The following is a 20,421-nucleotide window of genomic DNA, read 5'->3' as shown; positions in this document are numbered from 1 at the left end:
ATAAAATGATTCTGTAGCCCTTTTGTGTCCAGCCTGATATATTGTGGCAGACTCGCAACAACAGTCAGATTGGCTGACGATGCAACCACTGGTTTGTTGTTAGTGGTTAGGCAGTTAGCAAACCTTTTTCTTGCCACTACACAATTGTTAAGGTTTGTTGCTATAATAACAACGCAAAGTATACTCATTAATATAGGTAAGCACTACTCTCTCCGTTTCAAATTATCAGTACATATATATTTCATTAGGACAGTCTTTCTAACTAACCATCACTCTAGTAATATATAACTAACCATTATGATTTGTATTTAAAAATACTTCTTATGGGCATACTTTTAATCACATAAATAAAATAGTAATAGAGTAATCGTTAGCCAAAATCTTGACATAACGAAATGAAATACGATTGTAAATTTAAAGGAGTGTGAGTTGTTGGTTTATGTGGAGTTATCTCGAACCGATTAACTCGGCATCATAATAAACAAGTGCACCTCTCTATGATACTAGTTGTTGGGGACCGCCCCACAACGCACCCTAAACGAAGCCGGCGCGGAGCTCTCCCCGACACCAAGTTGACTTCGTGGTTACACTCTTCCCGAAGTCGATGACTAACCGAAGCTAACTCGTCCGAAGATATTCATTCTGTGGTTTTGTAGGCGAGGATTCCCGAAGTTGAGGCCTCCACGGAACTCCCAGCGACTCGACTTCGAGGAGATGCTATGACCAGAGCCCGAGGTTGGCGGGTCTCGGCCAACGAAGGTGAAGCACACATGGAGGCACACTCGGTGCGAGCGAAGCTGACGAGTGGAGGAAGGGGAAGCTAGGGTAGTCCTGGAGTCGCTTCAACTGTGGAACACTTTGGTAATAAAGACTTTGGAAGGGGCTAGAAATGTAATCTCATTTGAAAGCGACATCCTGTGTAAGGGTTAAGTTACTGTCTTGTACGGAATATGCCTGGAATGTAGTGGTTGGGTATGGGTATAACAGGTATACGGAAATGTAACTTTATGGCGCTATAAAAGAATGTGAACCATCCCCTTTGAAACAGTTACATTCATTGATAAGACAACCAAAGCTACACTTGTTCGGCGTATCTTCACCTTTGTGTCATAACCTCGCATTACTTGCTTTAACGAGGCCCCAACATTGGCGCCCACCGTGGTCTGACCCAACAAGTAACCCACGATGCCACAACGGAAGAAGAGACCTGCAGTGCACAGAGAAGTCGAGACAGAGGAGACCGGTCAGCTTACAACTCCCGAAGCCACAGATCAGGTTCTTTCGGACAAGGAGGAGCGCCTTGCAAGAGTCGAGCAAACCCTAAGGACAAGAGCAATGAGTAAGAGACCCACACCCAAGGTCGGCCAGCAAGGCCAACAACCCACAGCAAATGAAGCTACCGGTCGCACTGACGGCCAACAGAGCCAGTAGCCTACAATGCCCGAAGCCATTGGCTGCACCGACCTAGACAATGAGCTAGACTCAGTCCTCCGGGAGATAGAGGAGGTCAAAAGAAAAAAGGAACAGTTAGCACGACAGGTGCAACAACAGAGGGAAGCCTCGAGCAGACTGTCAAAGTTGAACGAAGCCAGACGACAGCTGGAAGCATTACAGAAAGAAATTGCGGAGCTTGAGAGCCCACATGAGAATGCAAACCCAGCCGCAGCTTATTTCCACCAAAGCCCCACCGTTGACCAGGCACAATTACAGCCCAGTTTCAATTTCGGACAAGGCACCCAACATCACTCATCAGGGGTGTCTCTCGTGGTCGACATCACCTCACCCCTCTCGATCGGACTCCAAACCACACCGTGGCCAGCAACATACAAGCCAACCACCCTGCCCAAATTCAACGGACGGATAGATCCACGACAATTCCTAATGAGTTACGAAGCCGCCGTAGCTTCGGCCGGGGGGGGGGGGGGATGATGTCGTTCTCGCCAAGTCCTTCATCATTGCTTGTGAAGGTGCGGCACTCAATTGGTACTCACTACTCCCTTCACACACGGTGATTAGCTGGCATGACCTCAAGGCGAAGGTCACACAAAACTTTCAGGGTTTCCATCACCCTCAAACGGCCCAAGCAGACCTTTTCCAATGCAAACAAAAAGACAAGGAGCCACTTGCAGAATATGTAAGAAGATATGTCCAGCTTCGTTCCCAGGCGCCGCACATTGAGGATTCCGTAGCAATATCCGCATGCATCGCGGGCCTCACCCCTGGCCCAACAACGTCGAAGCTATCAAGGAAGGAGCCCAAAACGATGAGCGCCCTTTTCAGCAAACTCGACGAATACATCAGGTACGACGAGGACCACCGCAAAAGAGTGGCGGAATGCAACAAGGAAAGGCAACAAACCAGAACCGAAACTGGCAACCTTCGCCTTACAACAAGCCTCAAAACTCTAGCCAGAACCGTGTCATGAACATTGAGGGAAACCAAAACCAAAGCCAGAGCCAAAACCAAAACAACAACACCCAAAGAGGGGGCCACTCCGGTAGAGGATGAGGTCGTGGAAGACAGCAGAAATCATTCTACTGCGTCAACCATGGCCACCAGAACCATCATAACACAGAGTGGTGCCCCCAAAAAGAAAGAAGAAGAGAGAAAGGCTATAGAAGAAGCCGCGAAAGCAGCCGCGCAAGCACCTAAAACAATCTACCACACAACTTTTTACTCGCACCCAAATTTTTACCCCAACCAGCCTAGCTTCGCCAATTTCCAGCAACCAATGAGCTAGCCTCTTCCACCACACATACAACCGTACCACCAAACAATCCCGCAACATACCAACCCAAATCCACCTCAGAAACCTCAAGAAACACTACCTCCAACCCCAAGCATACCAGCCATAATGCCCAAACCAGAGCCAAGCACGCAAAACAACAACCAAAATTCCCTACCTACCTTCGGCATGATAATGCCAATTGCCGGGGGCTCCTCTTTAGAGTTCGAGAACAAAAGGCAGAGATGAAACTATTTTAGAGAAGTCAATGTGATCATACCCGACGGACCCCCAACGAAGCCAGAATAGGCACACATGCCCATAACTTTCACAGGGGAAGGCTTCAAACTCAAGACAACCTTGCACAACGACGCGATGGTCATTAAAGCGCTGATAGCAGGCTGGATGGTTGGAAAAGTCCTAGTTGACACGGGCAGCTCCGTGGACATGCTTTTCGCAAACACTTTTAGAGAAATGAACATTGACATAAACACACTCGACCCAGCCGATATCCCACTTCTCAGGTTTGGTGGAAAGCCAGTGAAAGCTCTAGGAAAAATTGGTCTCCCGGTCTCGTTTGGGGATCGCGACAATGCGAGAACAGAACACATCACATTTGACGTGGTGGAGATGTACTACCCTTACAATGCAATACTTGGTCGCGGTTTCATCACCAAGATGGATGCAACAATTAGACAATTGTACCTATGCATGAAGATACCCACGCACAAGGGGGTCATAACAGTGTACGGCGATCAACAAATGACAAGAAACATAGAAAGAGGGGCAGCTTTGGGCCAAAAGAATGTCCACCACCTAGCGCCATCGAGCGAAGCTGAGAGCACAACAAAGAAAAAGACATACGTTGAGCCCAAGAGGGACAAAGAAAAAATAAAGATCAGTGCTGACGGCGAAACAAAGCGGGTACTCCTGGATGGATACATCATAGACAGGTTCGTAACAATTGGAGCCAACCTCGATCCTGAAGAAGAGCGCAACCTCATCGAGTGCCTCAACAAGAACAAAGATATCTTTGCCTGGTCCGCAGGCGATCTCAAAGGAGTGGACAGGGAAATCATCGAGCATAGCCTCGACATCAGACCAGGAGCGAAGCCAAAGAAGCAAAAGCTAAGGAAGATGTCCGATGAAAAGGTCCAAGCCGTAAAGGCCGAAGTCGACAGGCTCCTCGAGGCCAACGTAATCAGGCCAATCCAGTATCCTGAGTGGCTAGCTAACACAGTGCCAGTAAAAAACAAAAATGACAAATGGAGAATGTGTATAGACTTTACAGATCTCAACAAGGCCTGCCCAAAAGATGATTACCCTCTTGAGAGGATTGACAAGGTGGTGGATGACGCCGCAAACAGTGAAATGCTCTCGCTATTGGACCTCTTCTCGGGGTATCACCAGATCAGAATCAAGAAAGAGGACGAAGGAAAAACAAGCTTCGTAATACCTTTTGGAATGTTCTTCTTCGTGCGTATGCCAGAGGGGCTGAAGAATGCAGGCCAGACATTCTCAAGGATGATAGCAACATTCCTGGACAACCAGCTTCAGCGTAGCATCCTGGCTTACGTAGATGATATCATTGTCAAGAGCGCCAAGCGAAGCGACCACATTGTGGACCTTGCAGAAACATTTGCTAACCTGAGGTTAGCCAACCTAAAGCTAAACCCAGAAAAGTGTGTATTTGGGGTTCAGAGAGGAAAGGTCCTAGGCTGCCTGGTAACAACAAAAGGCATCGAGGCCAACCTAGATAAAATCAAGGCGCTGGCTAACATGTCGGAGCCAACTTCGCTCAAACAAGTCCAACGACTCACGGGTAGGGTAGCCGCGCTAAACCGTTTTATTCCAAGAGCGGCAGAGCGAAGCCTCCCCCTTTTCAAAACACTTCGAAGCTCCAGGACACTTGAATGGGGACCTGAGCAAAGCAAAGCATTCCGAGACCTCAAAGAGTACTTGCAGTCTATGACAAAGCTATGCCCGCCAGAACCTAAATCACCACTGCTATTATACGTCTCAGCCTCAACAACAGCCATAAGCGCAGCGCTAATACAAGAAAAAGAAATCGGAGACAAAATGAAGCAAATACCAGTTTACTTCGCATCCGAAGAACTGAGCGGCTCAAAGCTACACTACGCAGAGCTCGAGAAAATCGCATACGCAGTCGTTATGGCAGCGCGAAAACTGCGACACTATTTCGAGGGACACAAAATAATTGTTGTAACCAGCCAGCCTCTTCATGACCTTTTCTCAAACAGAGAAGCTTCCAGCCGTATTGCCAAATGGGCGTCTGAACTCTCGGAGTTCGTCGTCAACTTCGAAAGGCGCACGGCTATAAAATCCCAAGTAGTGGCTGATTTCGTGGTCGACTGGACCTCGCCAAAGCAGGAGCCGAAACAATTTGAAATGTCATGGGTCGTTCACTGCGATGGGGCTTGGTGCCGCAAAGGGGCAGGGGTAGCAGCAGTGGTCACATCACCAACAGGTGTAAGAATCAAGTATGCAGTGAGGCTAGATTTCCCACCAACCGCGAAGTCAACCAACAACACCACAGAGTACGAGGGACTACTGCTAGCCTTAAGGAAAATGAAGTCCATAGGGCAACAAACATTCATCGTTAGAACGGACTCAAAGGTAATCTGTGACCACATCGAGAAAGACAGCGAGGCCAAAGAACCATAGCTCGTCAAGTATCTTGAGGCAGTCTGAGCCATGGAGAGGCACTTTCGGGGGTTTGATGCTAGAAATATCCCAAGGGCACTAAATGACGACGCTGACAAACTTGCAAAAGCAGCAGCAGAGAACGAGCCAATCCCACCTGACACATTTTACGAAGTCATCACCTCACCTTCGATCAAGGAAGAAGTTGCAGCCTCTATCAACGCCATCCAATGTTACGATTGGCGTGCGAGCATAATGGCTTTCCTTAGAGGTCATCTCGAGCCTCAGAACGAAGCCGAGCATATACGCCTAAAGCAAAGGGCAAGGGGCTACGCAATTATCGAGGGGCAACTCTACAAGACAGGCATTTCAGCACCATGGCTCCGCTGCGTCGATTATGAAACAAGCAGAGAATTGCTCAAAGAAATACACAGTGGCTTTTGCGGAACTCACATTGGCTCAAGGGCTCTAGCAGGAAAAGCAATCCGTCAGGGATTCTACTGGCCGTCAGTCCACATGGATGTGCACTTACTTGTATGAAGCTATGAGGCCTGCCAGAAGACAGCAAGGCAGACGCATGCACCCTCGCTCCCGATCCAGCTCATCCCACCTTCGTGGCCCCTCCAGAGATGGGGCATGGATCTAGTTGGTCCACTGCCAACAGCACAAGGAAATTGCAGATTTGCAGTAGTCGCAATAGACTACTTCACCAAATGGGTCGAAGCCAAACCACTAGCCATCATAACATTGGCTTCGGTACAAAAATTCTTCTGGCAGAACATCATCTGCCGGTTTGGAGTCCCAAGGGAGCTAACTGTTGACAACGACAAATAGTTTGATTGCGTCTCATTCACAGATTTCTGCGCCAGCATCGGCACGAAGATAAAATTCTCGTCTGTTTACCACCCGCAATCAAACAGAGCTTTGGAAAGGGCGAACAACACCATATTTACCGCAGTCAAAAAATGTTTGTTCGATCAGAAAAAGGGCAAATGGGTTGATGAGCTCCCAAGAGTCATATGGTCCCATAACACGACAGAATCCAGGGCAACAGGTTTTACTCCGTTCAAGCTCCTATTCGGAACCGAAGCCGTAACTCCTGAAGAAATAAAAAACAAAAGTCTAAGAGTCCTTAAGGCTGGGGATGTGGACGAAATTGCCAGAATTGAGAAAGACATGATTGAGCTCGACATTGATGAGGCCATCAAAAACCTGGACAAGTATCAGGAAGAAACCCGAAGATGGAGGGACCAACACATTTGAGAGAGATAGATCAATGTCGGCGACCTCGTCATCAAGAGGAAAAGAATTGGGGAAACCCAGGCAAGCTACAAGAGACTTGGGAGGGCCCCTACATTGGCACAAAAAGTGGCAGGCCTGGTTTGTTCCACCTCGCAGACCAGCAGGGAAATAATCTCCCACACACTTGGAATATTGACAGCTTGTGAAAATACTACCCAAAAATGTACATGTTACCTTCTTCTTGCGGAACTATAAGCAACGCCGAAGGTAATAAAGTAGTTTTTTCTTTTTTACTTTCAATTTTACCTCGTTTGTAAGGTCATGGAGTCCGGACTGCACTCTTTTCCTTGCTAGGGGCTCCATAATGGAGGCAAGGTTTTTTACGAGGCAGATCCATGTATACTTTTTTTCACAACGAAAGAAAGGAAGTTTCCCCTAAAAATCCAGAATCCAAAAATGCAACAACAAGTTGCGTAACCTCGCACTAGACTGCGGAGGAGATCTAACGTGTAAATGCAACAATAAGTTGCGTGACCTCGCACTAGAGTGAGGAGGAGATCTAACGTGTAAATACAACAAGAAGTTGCGTGACCTCACACCAGAGTGCGGAGGAGATCTAGCGTGTAAAATGCAACAACAAGTTGCGTGACCTCGCACCAGAGTGTGGAGGAGATCTAGCGTGTAAAATGCAACAACAAGTTGCGTGACCTCGCACCAGAGTGTGGAGGAGATCTAGTGTATAAAATGCAACAACAAGTTGCATGACCTCGCACCAGAGTGCGGAGGAGTTCCAACGTGTAAATGCAATGCCGCCGCAGATTAAAGATGCCAAAGTACTCCAACAACAATCTACCTCTCCGACATCTCTTGCAACATCGCAAGGGGGGGTGACATTTTTTGAAAAAAATGGAAAAAATTCCCGCGACTCTGCAAGAGAAGGGTGTGCGAGTTTGTGTCATATGACTTCGTTAAGAGCTGGGTGACGTTTTTGATCTCACTCGGCAAACGGTCAAAAACGACAGCGAACACAATCAAAGTCAAAAAGAAGTTCCAATAAGGAGACTGGCTTCTTCACGAGCATCGATCGGAAGGGGGGTGACATTTTCAAAAGCAATGCATCATCAAAAGTCAACCCACGCACAATACAATGGCAAATCTAGACGACTACGGTTGAAGCGACTCCAGGTCGCTGTATCAACCGGCTTTCCCATTCTTTAAGTCGGCGGGCCGCCTAAAATGGCAACCCGACTTCGACTTATCTAACTTCGCATCGGGTTTATTTTTCTGGAAATTAGCATGTTTGGACAGAATAAAGCACGCAATAATTACAAAGTCGGAAACATGGCAAAAAGCTGACACATAAGTACCTTACAGGGCATAATTTTATACACTAATAAAGTATCTGACTTCGTCAACTTTATACACCAAAGCCAAAAAGTCAAATCCCTCCTAGCATACAACAACCTACTCCACAGCATCATTGTCGTCATCATCCGCGCCAGGCTGCAAACGTAATTGCGCCTGTTGCTCACGCGCAAGCCCTTTTACATAATCCTGCCCAGAGGTCGACCATAAGCGGTCAAACAAGTTTTTCTTCGCATTTTCCACAACGTCAGACTTGATAGCGGAGCCAATCTCCGGGGCGGTTGGCATAACATAATTATCTTCAGAAAGAGTCCTAATGTGCGCACATCCTTGTTGCTCCAGCAAGTGAAGGGCGCTGTCCAGGCAGAACACAGCGGAGTAGTCGTTCAAGCCTTCAAGGACCTCGGGGAGATCCTTGATCTCATCTAAAAGCCACTCGAACATCCGTTCGCATCCCCCATCTAACGGGCAGTCATCAGGTTCAGCACCAAACGCATTAAGGGAGGCTTTGTAAGGTTCGTGAACTTTAGTGTGGACTCAATCTGACTCAGCAGTTTTGCCTTCGTTTCTAGCTCAGGCTCCATCTGGCTAACCTTAGACCTCAAATCCGTGATAACCTTGCTGTCGCGCTGAGCACCCTCACGTAGGTCTTCAATGATCCTGTCCTTTTCCTTCACCTGGCCCTCCAGCTGCATCACATCCACCACCAAGCGATCAATCTCGTCGCCCCTAGCCTTGTAATTCTCGCCGAGCCTGCGAGAGTCCTCCTTCAGCTCAGAATTCTCAGCCTTGACCCTCTTCATCTCCAAGGATATTGCAGCAATAGTCGCTTCTAGCGAAGCTACCTTCTTCGAAAGCTCCGAGGCTGCTTTCTCGCTCTTCGCAAGCCGATCCCTTGTAATCATCGAAGAGTAAGAGACCTATAGATTTTAAAAACCAAGTTACCAAAAATAACGAAGTAAAATACAATACTTGCAAGACAAACTACCAAATTATCTCACAATCGTACCTTCTTTACGAGGTTGGTCTCCAGGTTAAAGAGCTCTTCTGAGCTCATTGACTTCATAGCTCGTTGAAAATCTGCACGCTAAAAAAAAACCAGTCGTAAGCGTAAAACAAAGAATTGGTAAAACCAAAGACAACAAAGCCATCTGGAAGCTGCACTTACCCTCATACTTTCGCACCTCAACGGTGACCGGAACAATCCTCTCTCTAGCTTCGCCCTCACACGCCGCCACAATCTTCCCACCACACAACTCCTCAGCCCCTCCTTTAGCCTTACCCCCTCCCGAAGTCGCCACGCCTGCCTTCTCCACCCCCTTTGAACCGCCAACATCTGCATAGCGCTCGCAACCTTCATCGTCAGCCCCCTAGACCAAAGACAGGTTGTGAGGATTATAAACCCTACCTTCAGCGCTTGTAGCTAGAATCTCCGTGCGCCCGCTCAAGCCTAGACACTCGTTCAGCTCTTGGAGGCTCGCCGGCAACCTCTCACCTACATCATAACATTTAACTTTTAGCCTCACATGATCCTCACAACTAACCTCACCAACACCTCCCATAGTTTCCTCCAACTCCTTCAAAAATTCCACTGAGGCCTCACCACAATCAAAGAACCGTAGCTTCGGTAGAAACACCTCTACATGCTTACCATATCTCACAGCTTCGGCACACCCACCCTTTGGATCAGATGAGAACGCATCCACAAGCTTTGCCTTTTCGGCGGCAACCCCCCTCTCACGTTTCCCAACATTAGTCAAGAGAGGTTGCGCGCTCTTAGCCTTCGAGCTTGTGGAAGACGCCATGGTCTTGGCACGAGGCGCTGAAGACACGTCAACCTTGGCACCCGGAATGGTAACACGAGCAAATCGGGGTTTCTTGGCGCCTTTTTTGATTCGCGTGGCGGGCTCGGTGGCCGAAGGTGCAAGAGCCGGAACCTCTTTAGGAGGGTGCATAGAGACAGGGACAACGTATGCCGGATTTCTCAAGTCGCCAGACGAAGCTGTCGACCCTGATGGCAACGCAGCAGACGAAGCCCCCGCGGTCATTTCTTTCCTTTTTTGCGCCTCCAAACTCAAGGTCTTCTACTTCGCCTTAGCAGTCACTTGCGATTCAACAGTTAGCTTCGCCGCGGGTATGGAGTCAAATTTTGCCTTCTTCCTCTGCTCAAGACTAGCGCCGCTTGCCCGTAACTTCGGGGCGAGGCGGAACCGCAATATCGTACAAGTAAAAAAGTCCGGTTGACACGACGCCCGTGTCCCATGATGGCTTCCAACGACCGCTTCTCTGGCTGGGTCACGGGACCCAAAATCTCGTGAGTTATGTCCTCCACTATCTGAACAAACGAGTCTGGATCAGTATCCCTCTCAACACCAGCTTCAAAGCAGGGATAGTACACTGGTTTCTTCTTAACAAGCTCAAACGGCCTCGCGAACTTTGCGGACAAAGGCCACACTCTAGCCGCAACATATTCCTCTACGAGGTCACGTCCAGATATTAAGGGCCCAGCAGCCCTGTAAGCAGCCTCGCACCTTGTCACAACCGTCGAATGAATAAAAGATGGAGTCGTGAGCACATCCATCGGCCCAAAGGGTGCATAAAAAGGGAATCCAGTTCCAACCCCCTCCATCTCAATTTTAACATAAAACCAACGCGTCAGCCAGGCATCATCCCACTTATTCCTCTACGCGAAGGTAAGCTCTATCCTTGGTAGGTTCCTCTTATCATTCTTCCTGCGTGGCATGAAGGTGCATCAACCGAAGTGATTCTCAAAAACCCCTTTTCCATCCTCGGAGTAAACCCTTTTCTTCTAGATATGGAGTTCGTGCAGCCTCGCAAAGCCCTCCACATCTATGCTACCACCGAACGTGCGTTGCACCCAGTAAAACTTGGACAAATTCACGATGGCATTGGGGGTCAGCTGGTGCAATCTAATGCGATAACGATCCAAAATCACTGGCAACTACCTGTCACATGAAAATCGAAGCCCCGCAGTAAACAAGTCTCTGAAAACAATAGCTTCACCAACCTCGGGCGCAGGCACCACCTCATTCCTAGGTGCTCTACCCACTCCCTCAGGAAAGAAATTGTTCTTCTCAAAAGACACGATGTCCTGCGGAGTCACTTGAGAGCGCCCGAAGTAAAGAGTGGGAGTACACTGAACTTTTCCCCCAACGGGGTCAGTTGCCCCTGCCTTCGCTCCAGCTTCGGCATCCCCCTCCTCAGCTTTGTCAGCCTCCTCTTCAGCTTCGCCAGCCCCATTCCCCCCTTCCTCCTCCTCTTCTGCCTCCTCACCTGAAGATATAGTATGAACCTTCGTCTCACGTGTCCCAATCACCCCTGCTACATCCATCACGGCACGACCTTGCCCATCTTTGCCTTCGTCTTCATCAGAAGACCACTCAGATGAGCTACTGACGGAAGAACCTTCCCCTGCTAAGACCAAACCATCCTTCGTATAAATCCGCTTCTTTGACCTCTTCCTATCAACCTCTCCACTACTTATGGACACCGACTATGAAGCATGACAACCTCCACCACCAGAGGCAGCCTGAACGGCCAACTCTTCCGAAGACATGCTTCGCGCAGTCTGCCTGATGCAAGCCACCTGTCGCACAGAGGACAGAACAGCATAACATTGAGAACGAAGCCAAAACGTTAAAAGAAATCAAGGAAAACAACCACGACCAAACAAACTGAAGCTACCCTCACCACGAAAAGTGAAGCTGCCGTAACCCAAACGCTTCCTGCCAAGAAGACACAACGAAGGCACGTAGCGAAGGCGCAAGCAACGAAAACCTATAGCTCGAAAACGACAACGTAAAATATGACCTGCCCCTTGGTAAACCTTATATAGGCACGGTAAAAAATGCCAAAAGACGCCTTTACGGTGCCTCGAATCACCAACCGTCGCATGGCAAAGGACGTTAGTACCCCTGCCCAACGGTAAACACCTCGGTCCACGCCGCCTCTCAGGGTGACGTTTTTGAGGGTGTTTTTCGACTTTTCGCGGGTTCAGTCGACGGCGCTTTTGACCTCGCCCACGAGGGGCTACTGTTGGGGACCACCCCACAACGCACCCTAAACGAAGCCGGTGCGGAGCTCTCCCCGACACCAACTTGACTTCGTGGTTACACTCTTCCCCGAAGTCGATGACTAACCGAAGCTAACTCGTCCGAAGGTATTCGTTCTGTGGTTTTGTAGGCGAGGATTCCTGAAGTTGAGGCCTCCACGGAACTCCCAGCGACTCGACTTCGAGGAGATGCTATGACCAGAGCCCGAGGTTGGCGGGTCTCGGCCAACGAAGGTGGAGCACGCATGGAGGCACACTCGGTGCGAGCGAAGCTGACGAGTGGAGGAAGGGGAAGCTAGGGTAGTCCTGGAGTCGCTTCAACTGTGGAACACTTTGGTAATAAAGACTTTGGAAGGGGCTAGAAATGTAATCTCATTTGAAAGCGACGGGTTAGTTACTGTCTTGTATAGAATATGCCTAGAATTTTGTGGTTGGGTATGGGTATAACAGGTATATGGAAATGTAACTTTATGGCGCTATAAAAGGATGTGAACCGTCCTCTTTGAAACGGTTACTATTCATTGATAAGACAACCAAAGCTACACTTGTTCGGCGTATCTTCACCTTTGTGTCGTAACCTCACATTACTTGCTTTAACGAGGCCCCAACACTAGTCTTGTCCAACTACTGCATTATACTCGCCAATGCCCGATAAATTAGCAACAAAATTCCTCTCCAAAGAAGAAGAAATAAATCAGCAACATAGTTGAAGAGCCAACAGATTCAGACTGGTTGACCCAACAGACCATATAACTAACTCACTAAATTCAATTTTATTATTAATAATTTGAGGCCCCTATCCTCGCAAGACCATATAACTGAAATACATATCCATGCATTTTTAGTAACTAAAATCACACAGTCTATAGCTAGGATCTAGAATATAAATTCTTAATGAAATTCCAAGAACAGGTGTCTACGCTTAGGTCTCAACTTGACATGTGGAGGAAAGAACTTTCACTACAAATTATAACAGGTAAGATCAAAATGTTAAAGCTAATACTTAGATTTGTGAAGCCACGATGGATGCGCTGCAACAAGAGCTAACATAACAAAAGCTTAATGTTTTGGATAAACACATTCTAACACTTATAGACGTGCGATGTAAAGAAAAAAAATACTATGTATCAATATGAAAAAACATATAGATTGAGTAATTGGTGATCAAAGTCTATTGCAATCGGATAATGATTATGAGTACCTGTGTATCAGTGTATGTGTATTATGCGAGAAAATCAACGAATGAGATATATCAAACATAAATAATTTTGATTGGTTGTAGGCCCCAGATGTATCAATACACTTCTAACAGTTATATCTCTTAAAATTGCAAGACATGATGGTTGATGGGCTAGTAGTTCCAATTGCTGAAACACAACCTTTTCAGTGAAGCACTATGCCTTAACAACTATCAAATTCTCAGCAAGCGTACAGTAAGTTCATGGAGAAACACGTCACCAGTGAACGGTTAGCACTTAGCACTAACTCCACCTCCAAAAATAAAAATGAAGAACAGTTAGTGGGACTCCATTTGGAAATTGGAACACATGAGTCAGCCACAAGAATCCTCAGAGAGGACCGACATTTCAGAAATGCAGGAGTCCGAAAGCGAAGTGCTAATACAAGAATTCCCAAAAGTTGGAACATGACCGCAGTCTACCTCCTAGTCCTCACGGGCTCTGTTGGTGTCTGGTGACATATATAAACTAGAGCATGATCATTTGTTATTATCTAGTAGTTTGTATAGGTTACCATGCCTATATGCTACAAAATGAATAGCATGACATATAATCTGCTTAAGCATGTGAACTGGAGTAGTCGCGAAGGTAGAACCTCAAAGTCAAAGCTGGTTTCATCGTTCGCGCCTAGTGTGAACGGTAGTAGCTTAGATTGCTGACACTCAGCTTACCATTAAAGAGCAAAGTCTGGTTCATTGGCAAACAGGTGATCGCAGCTTGCGACAATGGAATGTAGTATAAAATTCTTCAGTGTTATGAGCCACAAAACTTGATTGCAAGTGGTACCTGCGCTTAGTATTACTGTTACCCCATTTACAAATTGCGACTCAACCGAGCTTGCAGTCTTAAATCGGCAACGGATTGTCGGATCCAGAGTTGGAATTGGCTCCTCACTTTCAGCTTCCCAATGTGAACTGTGCATGACTGTACAAAGTGGTCTCATCTTGCTTCGTGCATTGTTGCAAAGAAATCATTCTGTTCCTTTCTCGAGGAAGAACAACCATAATGATTTTAGCGATCACATTGCTTCTGTACATCAGAAGGTTCAGCTCAAGGTCTCACGCGTAGCCTGCTGGTGGTAGCTCCCTTGATTTTGTTGGATGGAAAGAAGAGCAGGGGAACCGCATTCTTTTCATTCAGAGACATGAAAAAATCACCTAAGGCACCGAAATCACAAGGTCACAACGCATCCAGACCCTGCAGCTTCAATTCACCTTCAAAGATCGGTAGATCGTGCCGCGAGTTCGCCGGCGCGCGGCGGGTTTAGGACGCCCACCTTCTTGTTTCTTGGGACGAGATGAACGCCGGGGACCCGCGGCCTGTGGCAGGCGGCAGCGCCATCCCTCTGCCACCCGCCGCCGCTGCAGGGGCTAGAGCTGAGCTGAGGGCAGGCCCGAGATTTTTTTTACGACGCCGCGATTCCTCTCCTCTGTTGTGTGTGTTGGGCTAGCAGATCTTTCGGTGGGCTGGCCCGGGATGCTACGATGCGGGGATTCCTCTGTTGTACATGTGTGTTGGGCTAGCAGTTCTTTCGGTTTTCGCATGTGTTGGGTTTTGAGCCCAATGCGTCATGGAAGTGGGCTTCGCGCTGGCAAGTTTGGTGTGGGCTGGGGGATCAGTTTAACGCCTAATTTGTGATTCGTAACCAAGATTAGCAATGTCGTTGTCGTCTCTCTCTCTTCTAAGTGAGAGTGAACCTATTTTTTAAGTAAAATTTGTGTGTTCATGACGCGACTTATTTTCAAGAGTTGAATAAGACCTGTTGATATCAGATTTTCGTGTCAAAGAAGACTGTAAACACGACCAACTTCGTCGATCTTCTCTCTTCTCTTTTTCTTTATACTTGCCAAGAGCAGTACAAAACGCTGGACCGATGGAGCTGAAGAGAGAGGCATATACAGCTGCTCTAGCGGTCTAGCCATGGCAGAAATTGGGTCAGAGCCACCGAGGTGCTGACGTGCGGTGCGAGCCCCGAGCTCCAAGATGACGCGACGAAAGGAGGCGGGGAAGAGGAACTGACATGTGGGACCAGGAGCTACAGTGTAGGGTTATGAGATCGACTACACTCGAAACCGAAACCTACGAGCTACGGCAGTCGAGTGACGCACGGAGACGTCATGCACGCACGTCGGTACGCGAGCTGTGCTGCTGCAGTGCAGGCCCGCGGTTCGAGGGGCCACAAGTCAGCCAGCCGTAGTCGCGGTCCCGACCGGTGGGTCCTATGGAAATATCTTTGACCTAGCTAAGCTGTCGACAGTTGATGGCTCGTGGTCCCCGGCGGCCCCCATGCGGCGGCAGCCGGTGCGGTGATCCCATCCGTCCCCGTCAGGCCCTCAACCCAACCGCGCAGCCGTTTCGTTGAGTTCCGAGGTGGAGACGAGTCAGAGGCGCGCCCCTCCGCCGGCCCCGAGAGCCGCCCGCCGCCTCGCCACCGCGCGACACGGCGCGCCGATGCCTCGACACGCGTCCGCCGCTGCCACCGCGCGTGTCGAGCGCCCGCGCGCACCACGTCGTCCGATCCGTTTGTGCGCTGGCCGGGCAGGCAGGCCGGAGCGGCCGCCGCCGCGATCGCGCGCGCCACAGCAGAGCAGAGAAGATGCATGCAGATGCAGGTTACGTACACGTAGACTATAGATGTAGCTGACTCGGGAGTTCGTTTCTAGTTTGGAAGAATGCTTACGGTTGAAACATATAGTTTGTGTTCAAATATGGCGGTTGAAAGCTCAAATTTGATATTCAGAATACCACTATTATATACGTCAAAGTTGAAATGCTAAGAATTGGCAAAAGTTTTGGCGATCTAATGTGAACATGGCAGGACAACGAGGTCAGTGTAGCGGGGATTCATCCATCTTGAGATTCTATGGTTTTAGAGGAAGGTCCCCCAGGTGGCTGTGGGCCGGAAAACAATGGTCGAATGTGATTGCAACAGAGCGTAACGGTGGCGTGAGGTTAGTGTGGGAGCGGTCGGCGGTGGCACCGCGCGTTGGAAACGGTTCTGAAGCGGGAGAGTAGGTGAGCTTTATATTATGTGCATCAGTGCATATCGAGAACGAAGATGACGCGCGAGAATTGCAGCTGGAGGTACGCGGGAGATGAGCTAATGACGTCTGTTTCTAATCGGACGGCTCAGACGTGGATTAAGAAAGAGGAAAAAAAAACAACACCTGGAGTATAGCAGCTCTTAAATTCATGCGACGTACGTGGGCAGCTTGGTTCTATGATATATCAAACGTGTGCTTATGCACTGAACTTTCAGCTAGTGTACAATCCTTTTTCTTCTAAAGACTGCATAATGCGAATTACTATGCTCCAAAACTTGTGCTCAAAGTTAGGTAAAAACTGCCGGTTATTTGCCATGTGGGGTAGCAGATATTTTAGCATTGTGAAACTCTTCTCTGAATATATGCCATCATATACAACGTTATCTCTCAATTCCATGCTTTATTTTCTTCATTCCTTCCTTTCTTTGTTCGGTACCACGAATGATTGATCCTTTCCAATGTAGTATAAATGTAGAGAGTGCCGTGGACGTGATCATATAATCTACTTTCTTCTTCTATTAACGTCTTATTATCATGGGCAACCTGAGGTGGCTACTTGCTATGTGCACCTGTACGTCTGGGATCAACGTCTTATCCATACGTCGACGCGGCTTATCGTCTGATCGAGACGAGGTAGCCCTACTGTATAGTTGGAGTAGATTAATGAGTTGTGTACATGACCCATATATGTACGTGTTTGTTTCTTGACATCAACACCGGACCAACTTTATTACTCAGCAAGTGTTGTTTAGCGATACTTTTTTTTTTTGCCCATTTTCTTGTTGAGAAGGGTGCTTCACGTCATGCATAGCTAGTGCGTGCTAGATAGCCGTCACTATCAACTAAAAATGCCTATGCAGGTGATGAAAACGACATTGCCCAAGTTAGGCAAGGACTAGTGGTTGACGCTGTGTTGCATTGCGGTTTGCTCTCTCGATCGCATGCATGCTACTCGGCGCGTAAAAGCGTTGAATTATCGTTGGTTTCGAAACGTAAAGCGCATGACACTCATCAGATGAGATTTGCGACAGATGATCCCAGACCAAACCGCCGGTGCAACTTCTACCAAGCTGAAGCCTGAAGGCGCGGTCTCCCAGCTGCTGGTGCAGTGCGGCCAGCAAGTAGGAATAGGATAGCACACGGTATGCGAACGAACTCGAGAGCGCAGGGCGCGGGGCGGCGGGCCGGGAGGCCGGAGCGAGAAGCGGTCGCGCGGGCGGGCGCGCGACGCGGCACGCGAGCCGGGCGCGTGGCTGGGGCGTCCGCCACGTCGCGGCGTGGGGGCCACGTGTTGCGGTGCGGGCCCGGGACCCAGACGATGTGGCGCCCGGGGGCGCTGGGCGCGTGCGAGGTGTCCCCCGCGGCGTGCGTGGCGCGTGCATGCACCCCTGCATGGCCCCGTCTCCCACGTACGCACGCAGAGCCCAGCCAGGGCTGGGCTCCTTCACTTTCGCAGGGCATGCGCGCCCTCCCCTCTCACGCTCCTCTGGAACTGAGCCAGCGTGACATCGCCGCAGGTCAGGTCTTATTTAAGAGTGGCCGCAACCCTTATGGCTTCCCCGTCCCTCGTACTCCCAGCGATCACTAACCTTTAGACCCCTTCGTCTCTCTGACACCCCCTCTTCTCTCTCTCTCTCGGCTAGCAAGGAAGAACAGTAGCTACCGTGCTGCCTCGAAGAATAACAGCTTCTCGATCGTGGGTAAGCACTAGAGCAGGACATCACTGCTTCTGTCAAATCATCGTGTACAATCGTAGTTAAATCAGCCATGCAAATATCTGCACGAGATCGACGTGCAAGTCAAGGCGTGCCTTGCTGCCATGGCGCGAAATATCTAGGCAACGAGCGAGCTTGTTGGAAATACGTGCGGAACTGGTCGTGCGCGCGTGCATGACACTTCTCCGTCTACTAGAGAGAGCCGCAGATGACGTTGCTCGTTATTTAATCGAGAGAGACGTGTGCATGTTCTAACGTGGTGTGTGCGTGTTCCCTTGGAGCAGCATTGCCAGCCGGATGGCGTCTCGGGAGGGAGGAGGAGGAGGAGCGGCGGCGGGCCGGCCGGCGCTGCGGGTGGGGCGGACGCAGGAGTACCGGACGGGCATGGACACGGAGCTGCTGTCCATCGACGGCGGCGGCGCGGGGCCGGCGGTGAGCCTCTTCGTGCTCTGCGGCGACCGGTTCGAGGCCGCGCAGCTGTTCCGCTCGGGGGCCCTGTCCCTGCACATGCTCCGCGTCGAGGGCCACCCGGTGTCCATGGCCTCCTGCACCGTCGGCGACCACCAGTGGATGCTGGCGCGCGACGCGCTCGTGGCGCGGGTCGACGCGCGCGCCTTCGTCTTCGAGCTCCCGGGCTTCTTCTACGCCGTCGTCGTGCCGGCCGACGCCGCCGCGGGCGGCGCGGACCGGAAGTGCGCCACCATGGCCGAGATCTTCTCGCGGTTCTGCAACTACCATGACCTCACCAAGGCGGAAGGTACGAGGAATGCAAGCTCGTTCATGGCACGACCCGTGCGAGAGCTCGTGCCGTTCGTCTTCTGCTCTGCGTTTTCGCCATGAATGCATCTGACAGAGTTTGGTGTCTGTTCGGTGTTTCGTTCAGGTGACGACGACGAAGCTGGTGAGGTCAACCAGAACCCGTGGGCCCGCGCCCACGCAAGGATACAGCGCCTCAAGCGGCACACCTCGCCGCCTGGAGGACACGTCGCCGCCGACGCGCAGTCCGACCGCGCCAGGCAGATGGAGCGCGCCGTCCGCACGTCGGCGGTCGTCAAGCTTCTCATCCGCTCCCTCCTCGCCGGGGTGATCCAGCCCGCCCGGCACCTGACTATCACCTTGGGCGGCGGCAGCGGGAGCGTCGTCAATGCCGGCTCGAGCGCGCGCGCCTCGGCGGCGGCGCTGCCGAGCAAGTCGGTCGTGTCCGAACTCCTCGACGCTATCGAGACGAACCGGGCTGCGCCCCGCCGCGACGCACGCCGCGGATCTGCCGGCGGCGGCCTGGTAGGGTGGTGGAGCCTCAACGTGGAGGGCATAATGCTGCTGCTGAGGTTCGTCCATGCGGTCCGGGGGAGGAAACATCTGGCGGCGCCGGCGGCGGGGGAGAAGAGGCCGCGTGACGAGGGACCCGGTCGCGACGCCATGAGAGGCGGGGTCCTCGGAGGAGGTGGCGCCGCGGCGTTCGGCGGCGGGGCGGCGCGGCGGTGGTGCGGCGGGAGGTCGAGGAAGCTGGGGAACACCGTTGGCGCCTGCGGGAGCTCTTGACGCTACGTGTCGGCCGTTCCCAAAGGGGAACTGAGATTAATTATTAGTACGAAAATCAGTAATTAGCCAGGGTTGTTTTAGGATAATTAGAGAAGGGTTTGACTTGTTAATCTGCTCTCTTTGTATTATGCATCAAATAGATGCATGGTTGATGATCGGTATGTACTAAATATATTCTTGAGTTCCTTTATTTTTTCTACTTATTTTTCAGTTCTGCAAGATAGTTCCGCATCTTGCAGGATACACCTTTTTTGGATGTATATATCGCCTCACTGACTTTTTTTAAACATACTGTGCGGGGATTAATTATGTTTATCACGAAAATAATATTCCGTTCACTAATATTTATTTTATATTTATTTTGAATTTTTTATGCGTATTTGTTTTATTTTTTTAAATACGTAACTTTTGTCATAGTTTATTTAGGCGTATATAGAAAACAATGAGCTATAACTACTAAAATAAATGGTAATTTGGGATAGAGAGTAGTTAACTACTAAATGGATAATTAACTATTAAAAAATTACTCAAGTTGAGTCACACATATCAAAATGGACATTCTACTAACTATACTAACTAAAACGTACTCAAGCTGACTAAGGCTTCCTAAATCCATATGCATACATTTACCGACACTAAAAAAAAGCTAGACCATTAGTAATGAGAGCTCGCCTCAATGGATATATTTCACCAATACTATGTAAAAACTGATTCATATCGTAAATGTGACGTGTTACTAGCGACAATTTCCGTGTCATTCGTAATAAAATCTTCAAGTCACAGGCTCATAAAAGGTCCATCATTTTTTACCGGT

General features: G+C 49.5%; 1 protein-coding gene across 1 annotated transcript; it reads left to right on the top strand.

Moving 5' to 3' along the window:
- Positions 1–18,330: 18,330 nt before the first annotated feature.
- Positions 18,331–19,607, top strand: LOC101756015. Its single transcript, XM_004956623.2, has 2 exons — positions 18,331–18,822; positions 18,949–19,607. Exons 1-2 carry the CDS (start codon positions 18,363–18,365, stop codon positions 19,605–19,607), a joined length of 1,119 nt encoding a protein of 372 aa, XP_004956680.1. The 5' UTR covers positions 18,331–18,362.
- Positions 19,608–20,421: the final 814 nt, after the last annotated feature.

The sequence above is a fragment of the Setaria italica genome, chromosome II (assembly GCF_000263155.2).
Source record: "Setaria italica strain Yugu1 chromosome II, Setaria_italica_v2.0, whole genome shotgun sequence".
NCBI classification, from domain to species: Eukaryota; Viridiplantae; Streptophyta; class Magnoliopsida; order Poales; family Poaceae; genus Setaria; species Setaria italica.
The sequence above is the reverse complement of the archived record's forward strand: the minus strand, read 5'-3'. Positions and strand labels throughout refer to the sequence as shown.

Coding starts and splice junctions, on each gene's coding strand:
- LOC101756015 (XM_004956623.2), top strand. CDS start 18,363: ATGGCGTCTCGGGAGGGAGGAGGAGGAGGAGCGGCGGCGGGCCGGCCG. Junction 18,823..18,948: donor TGACCTCACCAAGGCGGAAG/GTACGAGGAATG, acceptor TGTTTCGTTCAG/GTGACGACGACGAAGCTGGT.